Source organism: Lithobates pipiens, unplaced genomic scaffold (genome assembly GCF_037356315.1).
Source record: "Lithobates pipiens isolate NorthernLeopardFrog02 unplaced genomic scaffold, aLitPip1_a1.2 Scaffold_23, whole genome shotgun sequence".
Taxonomy (NCBI): Eukaryota; Metazoa; Chordata; class Amphibia; order Anura; family Ranidae; genus Lithobates; species Lithobates pipiens.
Window position 1 is genome coordinate 121122504 of NW_027507785.1, and position 15681 is coordinate 121138184.

The following is a 15681-nucleotide window of genomic DNA, read 5'->3' on the forward strand; positions in this document are numbered from 1 at the left end:
ACTACTACTTAAACCTGGAAAAGACCCAGTAGATCTGAGTTCTTACAGGCCCATCTCGTTGCTGCACGGGGGATGTAAAAATACTAGCCTAGGTTCTGGCCTTGAGGGTTAACAAGGTTATTCTATTCTATCATCCACCCAGACCAGGCAGGTTTCATGCCACAAAAGTCAACCGCGAGCCAACCTCAGAAGACTACCTGAACATGCAGACCCCAGTGTCTCGGTCCCTACCGTGCAATGCAGAAGGCCAGGCATGGTCACGACCTAGTGGCTCAGGGAGGTATTGAACCCATGAATTCCTGACTGCTGCTCCTGTTGCTTTGACCTCTGAGCCACACTTCAGTTCATTGTCTCTTGTAATGCCAAAGGTTCCTGTTTTCCTGTGTTCTTATTTTCAAGTTGCAGTGTTCAAGATTGACCCCGGCTTCTGACCCTGGCTCTGTTCATCGTTAACTGACTTCTGGAATCCCTGACTCCGGCTTCACCTCGACAATTCTTTGGTGAATTCCCTGTCAAGCCCCTGTGCACAGATTCACAGCCCAGGAAGCCTTTTACCTTGTTACCATGGTGTGTGTGTGTGTGTGTGTGTGTGTGTGTGTGTGTGTGTGTGTGTGTGTGTGTGTGTGTTGTCTCATGACACCAATAAAACATTCAACAGCTTCGGCATCTATGGGCTGTACTGGCAAAATTTGGATTTGGGCCTAGATCCATTGACTGGGTAAAGCTACTATATGGCTCGTCACAGGGCACCATACGCATATCCGATAGGCTGTCACACTCCTTTGCACTGGGCATAGGGATTAGGCAGGGCTGACCCCTGTCTCCCCTGCTATTTGCATTGGCCATTGAGCCTCTTGCAGCCTAGGTGAGGAATTACCCACAGATCAAGGGATTTTGCTACAATGAATTGCATGAGATAAATAATGCTCTACGCCGGCGATATACTCCTCTTCTTGGAGGGCGTGGATAATTCTCTCTTGGGTAATGTCCATCATCACCGACTTTGGCCACTATTCAGGCCTAAGCATTAACTGGTCCAAATCTGTACTGATGTTTCTGGATGAGACCCCGGGCTGAATGCAGAGCTTCCTTGTCCTGTCCCTATAGAGTCTTCCTTTAAACACATTTATATCTCCCCCAAACTTACTGAGTATTGCAGGCTAAATATATACCCCATACTGACTTGCTTCAGAGATAAAATATATGGAATAGACTCAAAATGTCCCTGGCAGAGAAGACCAACCTTGTAAAGATGATTCTAATGCCCCAGTTCTTGTACATGCTACACAACACTCTAGGGGTTATTCCACTGAATATTCGCACTGGCTCCTGCCCCTGTAAGCTCGTCAGCTAAACTTATGCTGGTGGGCACAGGGGCAGGACCTGAGGGCCTAGATGCTTAGTTGTTTCAATGGCCTAACAAATGCCCACTTACACACTCCTTCAGATGGTGAGGAACGAGGCTAAACAACTGCAACACATAACAGGCTATACAGCTTACAGTCCACTCTGGGGGAATAAAACATAAGAACTGGCCAAAATCCAAACAGGGACCAAAGGTGGCACCCCATGGGAATAACCCATTTAGACATGTCTTCCATAATGGGAGACTACTCTCCTTCGCAGACCTACAATCTAAATATGCATTACCCACCAACATGATGTACTACTTCAACTAAAGCATGCTGTCAAGGTGCAGGGCGACTCAGTAGACTGGGTACAGCCCCCCCCCCCCCCCCACACCCATCTTCCACATACTGCATCGGACACAAAAGGGAATAATATCTCAATGTCACCTTATGCTTTTATCAGTATGTCTGAAAGAGCACCCATGAAGGCACCGACATAGTGGGAAGCACACTTAGACCCCATTATAGGGAAGCAGTGTGAAGAAGCCCTTCAGACCCGCATGCAAAAGGTATCACAAAAGGTATCCCAACTATATATACTATTAAGGGTGCACTATACCCCAGTAAAACTTCACAGAATGGGAAAAATACCAGACCTGCTTTGTTGCAAAAGTAAAGCAGTGCCTGGTGACCCAAATCAACTCCTTTGGCTTTGCCCCAAACTCCATAGATATTGGACCGGGGTCCTAGCTACACTTAACCAGGTGTTTCAAACCAATGTCCCTCTTGATACATTAGGCTGTCTTATGGGGGTACTGGAGGTGGTAATCCCAGAGGAGGTGACAAGGATGGCTTTCGCCAGAGCACGTTTCAAGCTAGGAAAATACTTGAAAGCTGGAAACCTGCCAGGCCACCAACGGTTAAAACATGGATAACACTCCTACCATGGAAAAAAATACATATGTATAAATATAATATTTGTTTGAGCAATAAAAACCTTTAAAAAAGATAAAAAGGGGGGGGGGGGGGGGAAGAGAAGATATAAAAACCTTTAGCCTTTACAATGCCTTTAATGCATGCTCTGCATTAAGCCCTTTATTCGGACCACTAAACAGAACTAGAAGACATTCTGTACTTCAAATCAAAATCTCAAGAGACAGCCTTTTGCATCCAGAGAAATTAACTGAGCTTCTATTTTTTTTTACTGCAGAAAGTTGGTAAAGTCACTTCCTGTGATCTATGAAGTGCTTAAAGTGGAAGAATAGGCAAATATAAGACTGGCTGAAAACACTGCCTCCGCCCTCCTCCTACATATAGTTTGTAAAAGATCTGCGTATATACGTCTCTTTTAATCATCTTCAGTATGGTCATGAGATCCAGATGCTGCAGGTCCCTTGCCAGGGAGAGCTGTGACATTCCCACTGGTTTCCACTACAAATCCCAGTCCAAGACTGCAGGTATAGAACAGTTTTTTTTTTTAGCTCAGATGTGTTCCAGTGAGTACACACCAGTCCAAACTGTAGTTAAGGGCTTGGCAGCCCACTTTTATTAAACAAAATGAAAGCAAAATTAACAATAGATGCCCATGCATGGAATGTTCACTAACAAAACAGATAAAAAATGCCAAGCCACCTGGCTCTTTTCAGCAGCTCCACTGCTCGTTAGAATCCTTCAGACACAGCTCTTCCAACTCATGGCTCATTCAGCCTTTAGTTACAGCAGCCAACTACAAGGGCCAACTCAGTGGCCTCTCAATAGGGATCTCCTGGCGCTCCCAAGACAAATTTTCCCCATAACTCGCCTAATCGCCTCAGCTCCCCAGTCCTTCAGACTCACTCAACTGTCCCTGTCTTCTGAGTAGAGCACGCCTTTTTCTTGGCTGCAGCGCACACTTCTCTCCTGAAGGGCGCACCAAGCTTTAGAAGGGTCTTGCTTATAATAAGTGCGCACACCTGCACACTGACACAGCGAGCAGGTCTCCAGTGATACCTGGACACAGGATTGGAAAGTTCTTCCCACGCAAGTCTCCAAGTTTCAGACCCAGAAAAATTACAAAACCTGGAGAAAACTGAAAACCCAGTCTTATCTTATACAATATTGCAGAGCCCCGCACTGTGCGTTACTGTCACACCTTGTGTAGTTTTTTTTTTTTACTAGCTACAAAATGTTTTATACACTTGAACATATATCCACCAAGGCAGAACTGCTTTGGTTTTTGAGGATTCTCTAACTGGGAAGAGCTAAGGGTTTGGGCCCTTTAGAGAGATGATCTGGCCGCAATAGTAGAACCAATGGAGAAGAAATTGACACAAGGATGGGTAACCAGAGCCTTCTGGGCCACTACGGTGCCAATATGATTCTTTGACTTGCCCTAAAGATCACTAAATGGCAGCAGAGAAAAAGGGTAAAATGCAACCCACCCACAAGTTCCATCTGTGAATCAGAGCATCTGTCCTCAGGATCATTCTCTAGAGGAGAATTATTCCTGTACTGTGCTCAAATAGTCTACCATGACACTCAGAGTCCCTTTGATATGTGCAGCTAATACAGATGTTATAAATTGTTCTCTCCATGTGAAAATCTCCTGGACTAGGGACAGAAGGGTGCTTGACCTGGTTGTCCCAGTGTTCAGATTTAACGCTACTGTGGAATCGTCTGAGAGAATTACCCATCCCTTGAAGGCAACAAAGGCTTTTCCTACAGAAAGAATTGCTCTGTAATTGGATTGATCTAATAACTCTGTTCCTCAAATGCTTCTTATAATATTAACCTAAAAAAAAAAAAAAAAAAAAGAGAAGGGCGGTTTTAGATTTAATCCCATTGCTTGCAAAAGAGATAGTCTTCCCCTACCCCTTGGCCTCGCATCATTTGTTCTCTTTGGGGGTTCATTTGAAGAAAACAAGAAACAAAGTTTTCCCTAATTTCTTCACTTTTTCCAAAGAACATGTAAACACAGCCTCAGAACCTGAACCAAAAAGAAAGTTTCCCTTGAAGGGGATTCTACAGAGTCTGGTCTTCGAGGTCAGCTCCTTCCTAGATTTTGACCCATATCATCCCTCTGGCAGAATTGATCAGGGCTCCTGCCCTTGCTGTGGCATTAATAGATTGTACTGCAGCATCAGCTAGGAAAACTTCCTCCTGCCTTTAGGCAAGGGTTCCTGTACCTGATCACAGTAGAGACATTTGTGTCTCCACCTATATGTCCAGGATTCTTAACACACAAATGCAATCGAAGGCAGGACCTAGAGAAAAAGCAGAAGCATGCCAAGCTCTTCTAAACAAAGATTCATTTTTTTCTTTCCATCTGATCCCAACGAGACCAGAATCCTCAAATTATTAAACTGTAGATCAACTTCAACTGTCTGAGAAAGAGTGAAGTCCAATTTAAGAAAAAAACAAAACAAAAAACAATTGTACCATATGGGCACAAACCACTTCCTTTCTGGTTCTTACGCTCTTTAAATGATTCTTTGGGAGATAGATGGAAATGCCCCACACTCCTGTACACCCCTATACATCTTGTCCTGTACTTCGATTACAGGCTGGACATCTTCAGTTTGCTTCAATGTGTATATGGCTTAAGAGAACCTCATCTACAGGAAACATGTACCTACTTGCGCCAATTCCACCCACATCTTCCATTTCCTCCCCTGAGTGAACCCACCCAAATGAGGAAGCCACGTCTTCTTCTTCCTCTAAATTGGAGAGCTGAGAACAGTTTCAGGGTAACCTGTAGAAAAAAAAGTAAAGGTCTAGACTTGGCATCTTGAGGTTAAGGGATTCATTTAGATGGTAAGGGCCCTAGGTCTGAAAGAACTGATCCAAATGAGCGAAAGGTTGAAACCATCTCATCTTGGATAGCATTCATAAAGTCTCTCATTAGGAAAGCAGTATCTGATCCTGCCAGGAACATAAAACACTTTTCACACAAAGCCTTGTTGTTTGAACTTGAGAGCTTGGAATTACAGTTACAAAACTTTTTCTTAAGCCCCTGATTTAAGTACAAGTTTAAGTTTGGCTTAATCTGGCTTTCAAAATACTTGTACAGAGGGTGCATCCAATTAGATGCAGCCACTGTTCGGACAATAATTTTCCAGCAAGTTCCATCAAAAGATGTTGATCAGTCAACTTTTGTCGAAAGGAGTTGGACCGCAACACTTCGAACTGATCAATATTCATACAGTGTATGACCAGTTTGGCTTAGCAGATTTATCTGCGGGCGTAAAAAGGAAGGAGGGAAAAACATATCTGAACTGAAAATAGACAAACTACCATCCTCAGATAAAATATGCAAATGAAAGGCAATATTTTATCTCAGATAGTAAAGATCTTGTAGATGAGGAAGAGCTAGATCTTGCTTGTAAAAGCAGTCTCCTTTGACTGTATAATCTTCCCTTCTTCATTTATGGTGGGATCTAGGGAGACCACTGCTGCTGTGTAGCGTGACCAAGCACAGGACAGAAGGGAGGCTCAAGGTCCAATGGAAGCAGCTAGTCCCATTCCTCCCTCCAGGGGCTCTGCATTAGACTGGTGAAGAAGAGCCGTGCTGCCTCACTGTTTAAGCTGTCAGTCGGAATGCAGTCATGTTCTGCCACCAGAAGTTTCCCCAGATGTCATATTGCCCACACTATCCACCACTTTAGGACCCTTGACATGGGGCAGACCAAGAACCGCTCAGAGGATGGGCCAGATGCGCCATATTGTTCCCTAGCAACCACACACACACAAGCCAGAGGGAACATGCAAAAAATAAATAAATAAAAATCAAAAGACTGAGACCTGACCACATTGCGGAGGGTCGATCACCACAATCACCAGACCAACAAAACAAACGTTACAATGTGAGTTCCTAGGGCGGTTGGAGGCATATTGGAACTGGGGTTGAGGGGATTAGAGGGGCTTTTAAACCGCTTTTTGCTTAGCGTTTCCTGTTGAAGGCACATCCAATCATCCTTCAGATAGCTGTCCTGGAAGAGAATTATAACACTTTGGATGTTTTTGGTAGGTTGCATCTCTACTTTTAGCAGGGACACCGAGTTTGTCAGAGTATAAATACATCTGTAGGGACTACGGAAGCCATGGTAGACATCCTTGTGTAACTTTTTTCAGGAGAAAGTGAAACTGGCCAGGCCTCCCCTTTCCTTTTGCACAGGCACAAAACATGTATGTTTGCCCAAAGTAAAAACTTTCATGTCTATACCACACTGTATTCATTAAAAAAAGACGAATCAATAGTCAGATCTTTCATGAGCTGGTTATCAAATGATTTACATTCTTAAGGACGACACAATTGGATATCTAAAGCAAACACAGACTACAGTGAAAATTACTTCTTGAGAGCAAAGCTGTCAGATTATAAAAATTCCAAGCCTGCCCTTGGTACCCTCTGGTGCCTACACTTACCTTTACCAACACACGACTCTTTCTCCTTAGACAGTGCTCAAAAGCTGCATTGCAGGGAGGCATGCGACATGCCCCTCTCTAATTTCTGGCAGAAGAGAGCAAAGTGATGGTAACAGGTAGATATAGGCACAGAGGCAATCAAAAGTAAACAACAGTTCACATGGCAATCCTGCAGCAACACTTTGAGGCTATTCATATAAAAATCAACTAAGCTAAATAACTGTTACATGTCTCATGATTAAAACATTTATATAATACAACCTTCAGTTTGATTGTAGAATGCTACATCTTATGTACACACAAAGCACTACCCTGTCACTTTAAGAGCCCATTCACACAGGGGCAACACGACTTGTAGGCGACTTGATCAGGCTACTTGGACACGACTTGACAGCGGCGACTTGGGACGACTTCAAAACGACTTGTGATGACTTCAAGCGCGACTTGGGACGACTTACAAGTCGCCCCAGGCCAGGCGACTTTTGCCGCGGCCAAGCAGAGAATGAGCTCAAGGGGAAACTCCACGGCAAATTTCTGAAAAAAATTTGGCGTGGGTTCCCCCTCCGAGAGCATACCAGGTCCTTAGGTCTGGTATGGATTCCAAGGGGAACCCCCTACGCCGAAAAAACGGCGTGGGGGTCCCCCCCAGATCCACACCAGACCCTTATCCGAGCACGCTACCCGGCCGGCTAGGAAAGGGGGTGGGGACGAGCGGGCGGCCCCCCCCCTCCTGAGCCGTACCAGGCCGCGTGCCCTCAACATGGGGGGGTGCCTTGGGGGAGGGGGGCGTGCGGCCCCCCCCACCCCAAAGCACCTTGTCCCCATGTTGATGAGGACAAGGGCCTCTTCCCGACAACCCTGGCCGTTGGTTGTCGGGGTCTGCGGGCGGGGGGCTTATCGGAATCCGGGAGCCCCCTTTAATAAGGGGGCCCCCGGATACCGGCCCCCCACCCTATGTGAATGAGTATGGGGTACAATGTACCCCTACCCATTCACCTGTGAAATAAAGTACAATAAAACACACAACACAGAGAAAAAGTATTTTATTGCACAGCCGGGGGTCTTCCGTCTTCGGGGGTCTTCTCGCCGGACTCCTCCGCTATGTGTGTGTAGCTCTTTTGCCAGCGGAGGAGTCCGGCTTTCTTCCTCCCCGCCGCCGGCCTCTTCTCCCGACTTCGGGGGTCTTGTCCCCCTCTTCGGTTCTTCTGCCGGGCCACCGCGCCTGGTCCGGTGGCCCGGTCTTCTGTCGCCGTCTTCCGTTCTTCTGTCGCCGCCTTCGGTTCTTCTGCCGGGCCACCGCGCCTTCTTATAGCTCTTTTACAGGCGGTGGCCCGGTCTTCCGTCGCCGCCGCCGCCGCCTTCCGTTCTTCTCCTTCTTCTTCTCCTGGAGATGTTGACTCGACGAGCTCTCCGGCCGGAATGCCAGGGACGCGCTCCGCTGCCTCTTATATAGGGACAATGGGGCGGTGTCACATGGGTTGATGTCACATGGGTTGGTCACATGGGTTGATGTCACATGGTAAGGGGGCGGGGTCACCATGTGACATCAACCCATGTGACCAACCCATGTGACATCAACCCATGTGACACCGCCCCATTGTCCCTATATAAGAGGCAGCGGAGCGCGTCCCTGGCATTGTGGCCGGAGAGCTCGTCGAGTCAACATCTCCAGGAGAAGAAGAAGGAGAAGAACGGAAGGCGGCGGCGGCGGCGACGGAAGACCGGGCCACCGCCTGTAAAAGAGCTATAAGAAGGCGCGGTGGCCCGGCAGAAGAACCGAAGGCGGCGACAGAAGAACGGAAGACGGCGACAGAAGACCGGGCCACCGGACCAGGCGCGGTGGCCCGGCAGAAGAACCGAAGAGGGGGACAAGACCCCCGAAGTCGGGAGAAGAGGCCGGCGGCGGGGAGGAAGAAAGCCGGACTCCTCCGCTGGCAAAAGAGCTACACACACATAGCGGAGGAGTCCGGCGAGAAGACCCCCGAAGACGGAAGACCCCCGGCTGTGCAATAAAATACTTTTTCTCTGTGTTGTGTGTTTTATTGTACTTTATTTCACAGGTGAATGGGTAGGGGTACATTGTACCCCATACTCATTCACATAGGGTGGGGGGCCGGTATCCGGGGGCCCCCTTATTAAAGGGGGCTCCCGGATTCCGATAAGCCCCCCGCCCGCAGACCCCGACAACCAACGGCCAGGGTTGTCGGGAAGAGGCCCTTGTCCTCATCAACATGGGGACAAGGTGCTTTGGGGTGGGGGGGCCGCACGCCCCCCCTCCCCCAAGGCACCCCCCCATGTTGAGGGCACGCGGCCTGGTACGGCTCAGGAGGGGGGGGGCCGCCCGCTCGTCCCCACCCCCTTTCCTGGCCGGCCGGGTAGCGTGCTCGGATAAGGGTCTGGTGTGGATCTGGGGGGGACCCCCACGCCGTTTTTTCGGCGTAGGGGGTTCCCCTTGGAATCCATACCAGACCTAAGGGCCTGGTATGCTCTCGGAGGGGGAACCCACGCCAAATTTTTTTCAGAAATTTGCCGTGGAGTTCCCTCTTGAGAGCTGATAATTCTGTCAAAGTCGCCTCCGTATAGACAGAGATCCGACTTGGAGGCGACCTCCATTGAAATCAATGGGTACCGGTCGCCTACAAGTCGGATAGAAGTAGTACAGGAACCTTTTTTGAAGTCGGAGCGACTTCAGTAGTGTGCATTAACACGGCTCTCATTCACTTACATTGATTTTTAAATGTTGTCCGACCTGAGGCGACCTGAGGCGACTAGGGGCGACCTGAAGTCGGATCAGGAGTTGCCCCTGTGTGAATGGGCTCTTATGTGAACAGATTTACAAACAATAACATGAACCGTATTTTATGTCAACACTTAATGTGGCATAATTCCCAGAGTTCTAATGTACTGACTAAGACTTGCTTTCTTTTAATGATCCCTGTGCAATTAATGATCAACATGGGAGTGGCTGCAAAACATAACAAAATATTGAACCGACTTTTATACATATTCAAAACTACTATAGTTACATTTGGTTCATTACAGTAGCAAACATATTTGTATTAAATGCTCATTAAGTATGGTAATATATGGCCCTTTTTCTTTTGTATTTTCTGCTTAGATTGTGAGCACGAATAAGCAAGGTCCCCATAAAACGGAAATAAAGGCAAAACCTAACTCACTTTACACCTACTCCCCCCAGGCCTAATCTATCTAAAGCCATAATGAAAAGATCACTATACTTGCCTATTCTGAAGCCACTCCAGTCTGGTCTCCAGTAGCGCCCTCTAAGTGCAGGAGAAAGCCGACAACAGCAGGGAAGTGATGTCACCCATAGACTTATGAAGGGGCTTCCATGTTATGTTGTTGGCTCCCAATCCTGCACACTGAAGCTGCTGCTGCTGACAACTCAACCTGGGAATGGACTGCAGCAGCTGCCGGATATGGAAGTATAGTGATCTTTTCTTTACAGGGTTAGATAGATTAGGTTTAGAGTTAAAGTGGAGTTCCACTCAAAAATAGAACTTACACTTATGTGTCCAACCAGAATTTCGCCTCTCCTCCTCCTTCGCTGGGCTACTTAGAAAGCGCAGCTAGCGTCACACACGCGCAGTAGGGAACCAGCAGTGATGCCAAAAGGCTTCCCTGCTGGGTTCCCTTACCAGGAAGGTCGGTGGATGCACCTAGCAGCCAGTCCGAAAATCGGCTAGGGTGTCAACATTGCAGGCTCCCTGGACAGGTAAATGCCCATATGTTAACAGTCAGTAGCTGCAATATTTGTAGCTGCTGACTTTAAAATTTTCCGTGGTGGGGCTGGACCCCCTTTTTAAGGGCCTCTTTTCCATAAGGTTAGAAATACTGTAAATACAAGCATTCCAACCACGTTTTAAAATGCATCGCTACCACCAGCACTCTATGATATTGGAGTAATAGCAGGCAGACCAAACAGTATACACCAGCGTGTTAGGATCACGTCAAGAATTCGGAGCAAGTATTGTTCTCAAAGCTTTGCAGCAACCTACTGCCTCCACTGAATTCAATTGTCACATGCTAAAACAACATGCATGTAGATTCAGTGCGTGTTTTTGAAGCAGTCATCTCCCCGTGTAATAAAAACTGAAAACCAGGAGGTGTCATTTGGGCAGGGATTATTTTTGCGCAGTAAGGAGTATGAAACGTGCCATGAATATGGGTTAACGCTACAGCTGAGTTAACTGGGGTTTGTCATTCTGCTCATGTGAAAGACCTAAACGTGGACAGACACTTCCCAACTCTGTATGATGGCCCAATGTGAAAACTAGTTTAGAAATAGATCACGTAGGATTTCTCTAGGGGATAATAAAAGTTGACTGACTAATATCAGAAACATTTTTTTTTTACTCAAAGATTTCCACATAGTTGGAAAATCTCAGGGTAGCTTGACAGAAGGAAGTGTTTTTCCACACAGCATCAGGTCCCAGTGGGCTCAAGGACAACAAGAGGTCTCATTGCTAATTGTCCCAGTGCCTGTAAGCCCTAAACAGGCCAAACAATCTATATGTATAATTGCCTTTAGATTAAAGCTAGCCATAGATGGTTTGTTTTATATCTCCTATGGATTCCCCATCAAAACATTTGAGGTGCGGGGGACTCCTCCACTGTCAGAATACCTGGGACTGGGACCAGTCTGCTGTAGCACCGATCGAATGAATGAAAGATCTCCAAGATTTCTGTTCAATCATTAGATTGACTTCTCTAGCCTGAGTGCCCATAGAAAGATCAAAGTTTGTCAGTCTCTGCTGAACCAGACAACATTTTGATCAAGCTATGGCCAGCCTAAGCAACAGCTACGCAAGTCAAGGGCCTAAGGGCTCTTCTACACTAGCAGTAGCCCTCTGAGGAGCATATAAGGAGTGAATTGGTTTTCGGAAGGCGTTCAACAGGCAGTGAGAAAGCATTATGTTGCATTTCATTGCATTTGCAGCATAGCCCCATTCACTTGAACTGCATGCCAATCATGATGGGGGAAATCTTATACAGGGCATACCCCTGTATGGCTGCCTTTGGAGTTTAAAGTGATTATAAAGGCAGACGGTTTTTTATCTTAATGCATGCTATGCATTAAGACAAAACTCCTTCTGTATGCCGCAGCCCCCCTCAGCCCCTCTAATACATACCTGAGCCCCATCTAGATCCAGCAATGTTGTAGGAGTATCTCGGCTGCTCAGGACTCCCCTCCTCATTGGCTGAGAGAGCAGTGTGGTGCCATTGGCTCCCACTGCTGTCAAAGTCAGTCAGCCAATGAGGAGAGAGGGGACGGGGCCAGGCTATGTTTTAGTGTCTGAATGGACAAAGGGAGCTGTGGCTCGGGTGCCCTCACAGCAAGCTGCTTGCTATGGGGACAATCAACAGGAGGGAGTGGCCAGGAGGACCAAAGAGGGATCTAAAAAGAGGAGGCTCTGGGCTGCTCTGTTCAAAACCACTACACAAGACAGGCAAGTAGAACATGTATATTTTAATTTTTTTTAGTTAAAAGTAACAAAGAGACTTTAGTATCACTTTAAGGGGATGCAGTTCATAAAAAAAATAATAAATAAAAAACACACAGCGACTCAATCACCTTTTTCTACTTTCCCCAACTGCGAGCATAAACTAGACCTACGTGAATAAATAGGATTGTTTAGGTGGGCATTTGCACTACACTGAAATTCCAAACCAAGTCTTTTGCAACACAAGTGGCTGCACAAAGATTATAGATGGTGGTAAAACATGTAGGCACAATCTGAGAATCCTTGTGGTAGCAAATAAGCTGATCATGGTTACAGTATGTCAGTGCAGAGGGAAAGGGGGGGGGGGTGTTATAGCAGCAGAATGATACAATGCTGAAGTCCGGTATATCACAGGAAAACAACAGCAACTGGTGTTGGGTTTTCTAAAGCTGGCCATACCTGGATCGAAATTTGGCCAGTTCAGCAGGGACCTGCCAAAATTTTGATCCATGTATGGGCATTGAGATTGTACAGAAGTCGACCTACCAACCAACTTCTATACAACCACCTTGTGGAATTTTCCCTGCTCAGTGTCACAGGCTATAGCCTGCAATGCAGTACAGTGTATTCTGGTGGCAGGGAATTCCTCCTGCTTTCAGAATACAGTACAGCAGGAGGATTCCCCCATCCACATTGAGTGTGTGGATGAGGGAGTTGGGTCTGTTTTTTTCATTCAACCCGCTGGTTGACCAACACCTACAACTACTGTATGGGCTGCCTAAAGAGGAAGTAAACTCCCACTTTTACCTAAAGGCAAGCCTATAACAAGACTTACCTATAGGTAGTGTAAATATCGAAGGACGGCAGACCATTCTGTTTTTTCAGAGCCCCGTGGCGTAACTGGAGGCTCCTGCGTGCATGCGCAGGAGTGACTTCATTGCGGCTCCGGCCAGTCACAGAGCCGGAGTCTGCGAACCTGGAAGGTAGTCTGGGTGAAGGTGGATGCTGTCTCAAAACAATGACATTGCATCACTGGAAGGCTTTGTGGCAAGTTTCACATAGTGTGCTAGTATGCGATTCAAACTAGCACATTATGCCTTTGCCTTGTAGGTAAGGAAGAAGAAAGTGAAGTGGTTGTAAACCACTGCAAAGAGGAAGTAAACCCTGATCTCCAAAACCGTATCTTCCTCAAGCGTCAACCCCGATTCCCTGCTGGGTTCCTGGCTTGCTACTCACAGATACTCCTCAAGCATCACCCCTTCTGACCTGCTAGGTCCCTGGTATGGTACTTGCTGAAGTTTTACCACTTCTTCACCGACCCAGGCTGGTGAGAAGACTGCTCAGGTACTGGCTCCAGCTTACTCACAGTGGTCTCTGGTAATAAGATGGATGAGCCCTTAGTGGCGATAGCTTCCCCCTACCTCCGAGCATAACTGGTTCCCTGTCCTTGTTGTGTGGAAGCGTCCAATCTTCACCCCTCTACCTTCCGGGGCCACAGACTCTAGCTCTCTGACTGTCCAGAGTTGTACGTGGGAGCCGACGGGCATGGCACGGGCCATATAGAAAATGGCACGCTCATGCCCTTTCTTTAGTGCGCATGCGCCAATGATGTTAGCGCAAGCGTATATGGTAAATATCTCCTAAACTGTACAGGTTTAGGAGATATTTACAGTACCTACAGGTAAGCCTTAAAGAGGAAGTAAACCCTGATGGGTTTACTTCCTCTTTGTCTCTCTGCAAAGGTAAAGCATAATGGGCTACTATGCATCACATAGTAGTCCATTATGTGTCACTTACCTAACACAGGAGCCAGCGATGTCACCGCTGTCTTCTGTAGTCCGGAGCATCCATCTTTTTCCAGGTGCTCCGGCCACTCACAGCGCCGGAACAGCGATGACGTCAATCCCGCAGCATGCTGCTAACGGCGATAGTGCGCCTGCATGCCGCTGTCTACAGCGCATGCGCCGTAGACTGCTGTCACTGTCTTTTAGTAAATATCTCCTAAACCGTGTAGGTTTAGGATATATTTCTTGGACCTACAGGTAAGCTGCGCTAACTTCCTGGTGGGCTCTGCACATGGAGTATGCGAACAAGCCGGAGCTCATCCTTACTCCTCTTCAATGGGATTGTTGAAAAAAATGTGTGTTCGGTCAGCACACGCAGCACTGATCAGTGTGTTCTGAGAGTGCGGGGGGATCCCTTCTGTCAGAATTCCTTCATACACCTGCAATAAGTGGATGGGTGATTTCGTTTTTTTTGATCAGCCTGCCAGTTGATGAAAAAATTTTCCATCTATGGCCGGCTTTACCTGTTGATCTATGCCCTCTAAACTACTGCCATCATAGACAGAAAATCGGCAAAAAGCGACAATCAGAACCGGTTGTCATCACAGGTCTGTATGATTGTGCACATGTATTGTTGCACTATATGTGTATTTAGTGCTTTGGGCAACAGTTTACATAACAATGATATACTAAGAAGTCACCTGAACACTGATGACGAATACAGAATAAATGAAATCTGCATGGAATTTCTTATTGATTACCTAAACCTCTGAGGAGTGCGGTTCATATCATTGGCAGGGTTGGCGGCTCCTCCTGGGAATCAGCATGCACCATGTTGGTGATGTACCTACCTTATTGAAGTAAACACAGGCAGAGGGAAGGGCTGGGCTCCTTGTGTTTACATAGTGGGACTCCTCCGGTGTGCTCTGCACTGTACATCAATGAGGAGGAGAGGGATGGAGAAGGGTCAGCAGACACTTCCACCCCATCATCACAGCTTACATGACACAAGAAAAGTCCCCATCCCCACACACTACAATAAGAAGCCTGACAAGTCTCCCTCCCTCAGCACACTCACGTGTGTTTACATGCTCAGCAGCACGTACACATGTCCCTACAATGCCTCCATTTACCATAGACGGGTGAGGGCCCCCCCACCCCCATAAGCTGCGCCTTACCTCTCCTCCCCCGGCACTGGCTGCTACCCCTCATGGCTCCGCTCTGTCCACTGTCAGCAGGCATAGATATGGAAGGCGGGCACCAGCTGCATGCTGCTATTCTCAGTCCGCTCCGGACAGCTGAGCCCCTGGGTATGTGTGTATGAGTGCCCGGGCACCAGAGGAACGTAGGGCTGTGGGCCCGCCCAGGGGCGGGAAGGGACGGGGAGGGGGAGGGGCCTCCAGAGATTAGGGCACACCCACTGTTTACACACACTGGAGGCTCGCCTGTCACCCTGCTTAACCCTTCCGGCGCCGCCCTCACACCCACTCACATTTAAAGGAGTAATACATCAAAAATGTCACCTAGAGCAGCTTACCGATCATTAGATGTGAATTTTCTTCTTTTTTTTTTAGTCTGTTGCATAGTTAGTCAGGTTGAAAAAAAGACACAAGTCCATCTAGTTCAACCATAAAAAAAAAAAAAAAATCATAGAATCCCATATACCCGATCATATACCCA

At 47.3% G+C, this 15681-nt stretch overlaps 1 protein-coding gene across 1 annotated transcript in view; it reads right to left on the minus strand.

Annotated features, from left to right (window-relative positions):
- LOC143927855 (6-phosphofructo-2-kinase/fructose-2,6-bisphosphatase 4-like) overlaps positions 1-15357 on the minus strand; it is a 189278-nt gene extending 173921 nt beyond the window's left edge. Inside the window, exon 1 of the mRNA XM_077452282.1 lies at positions 15180-15357. Within this exon, the coding sequence (XP_077308408.1) occupies positions 15180-15243 (64 nt within the window). The 5' untranslated portion in view covers positions 15244-15357. The remainder of the gene's footprint in view (positions 1-15179) is intronic.
- Positions 15358-15681: the final 324 nt, after the last annotated feature.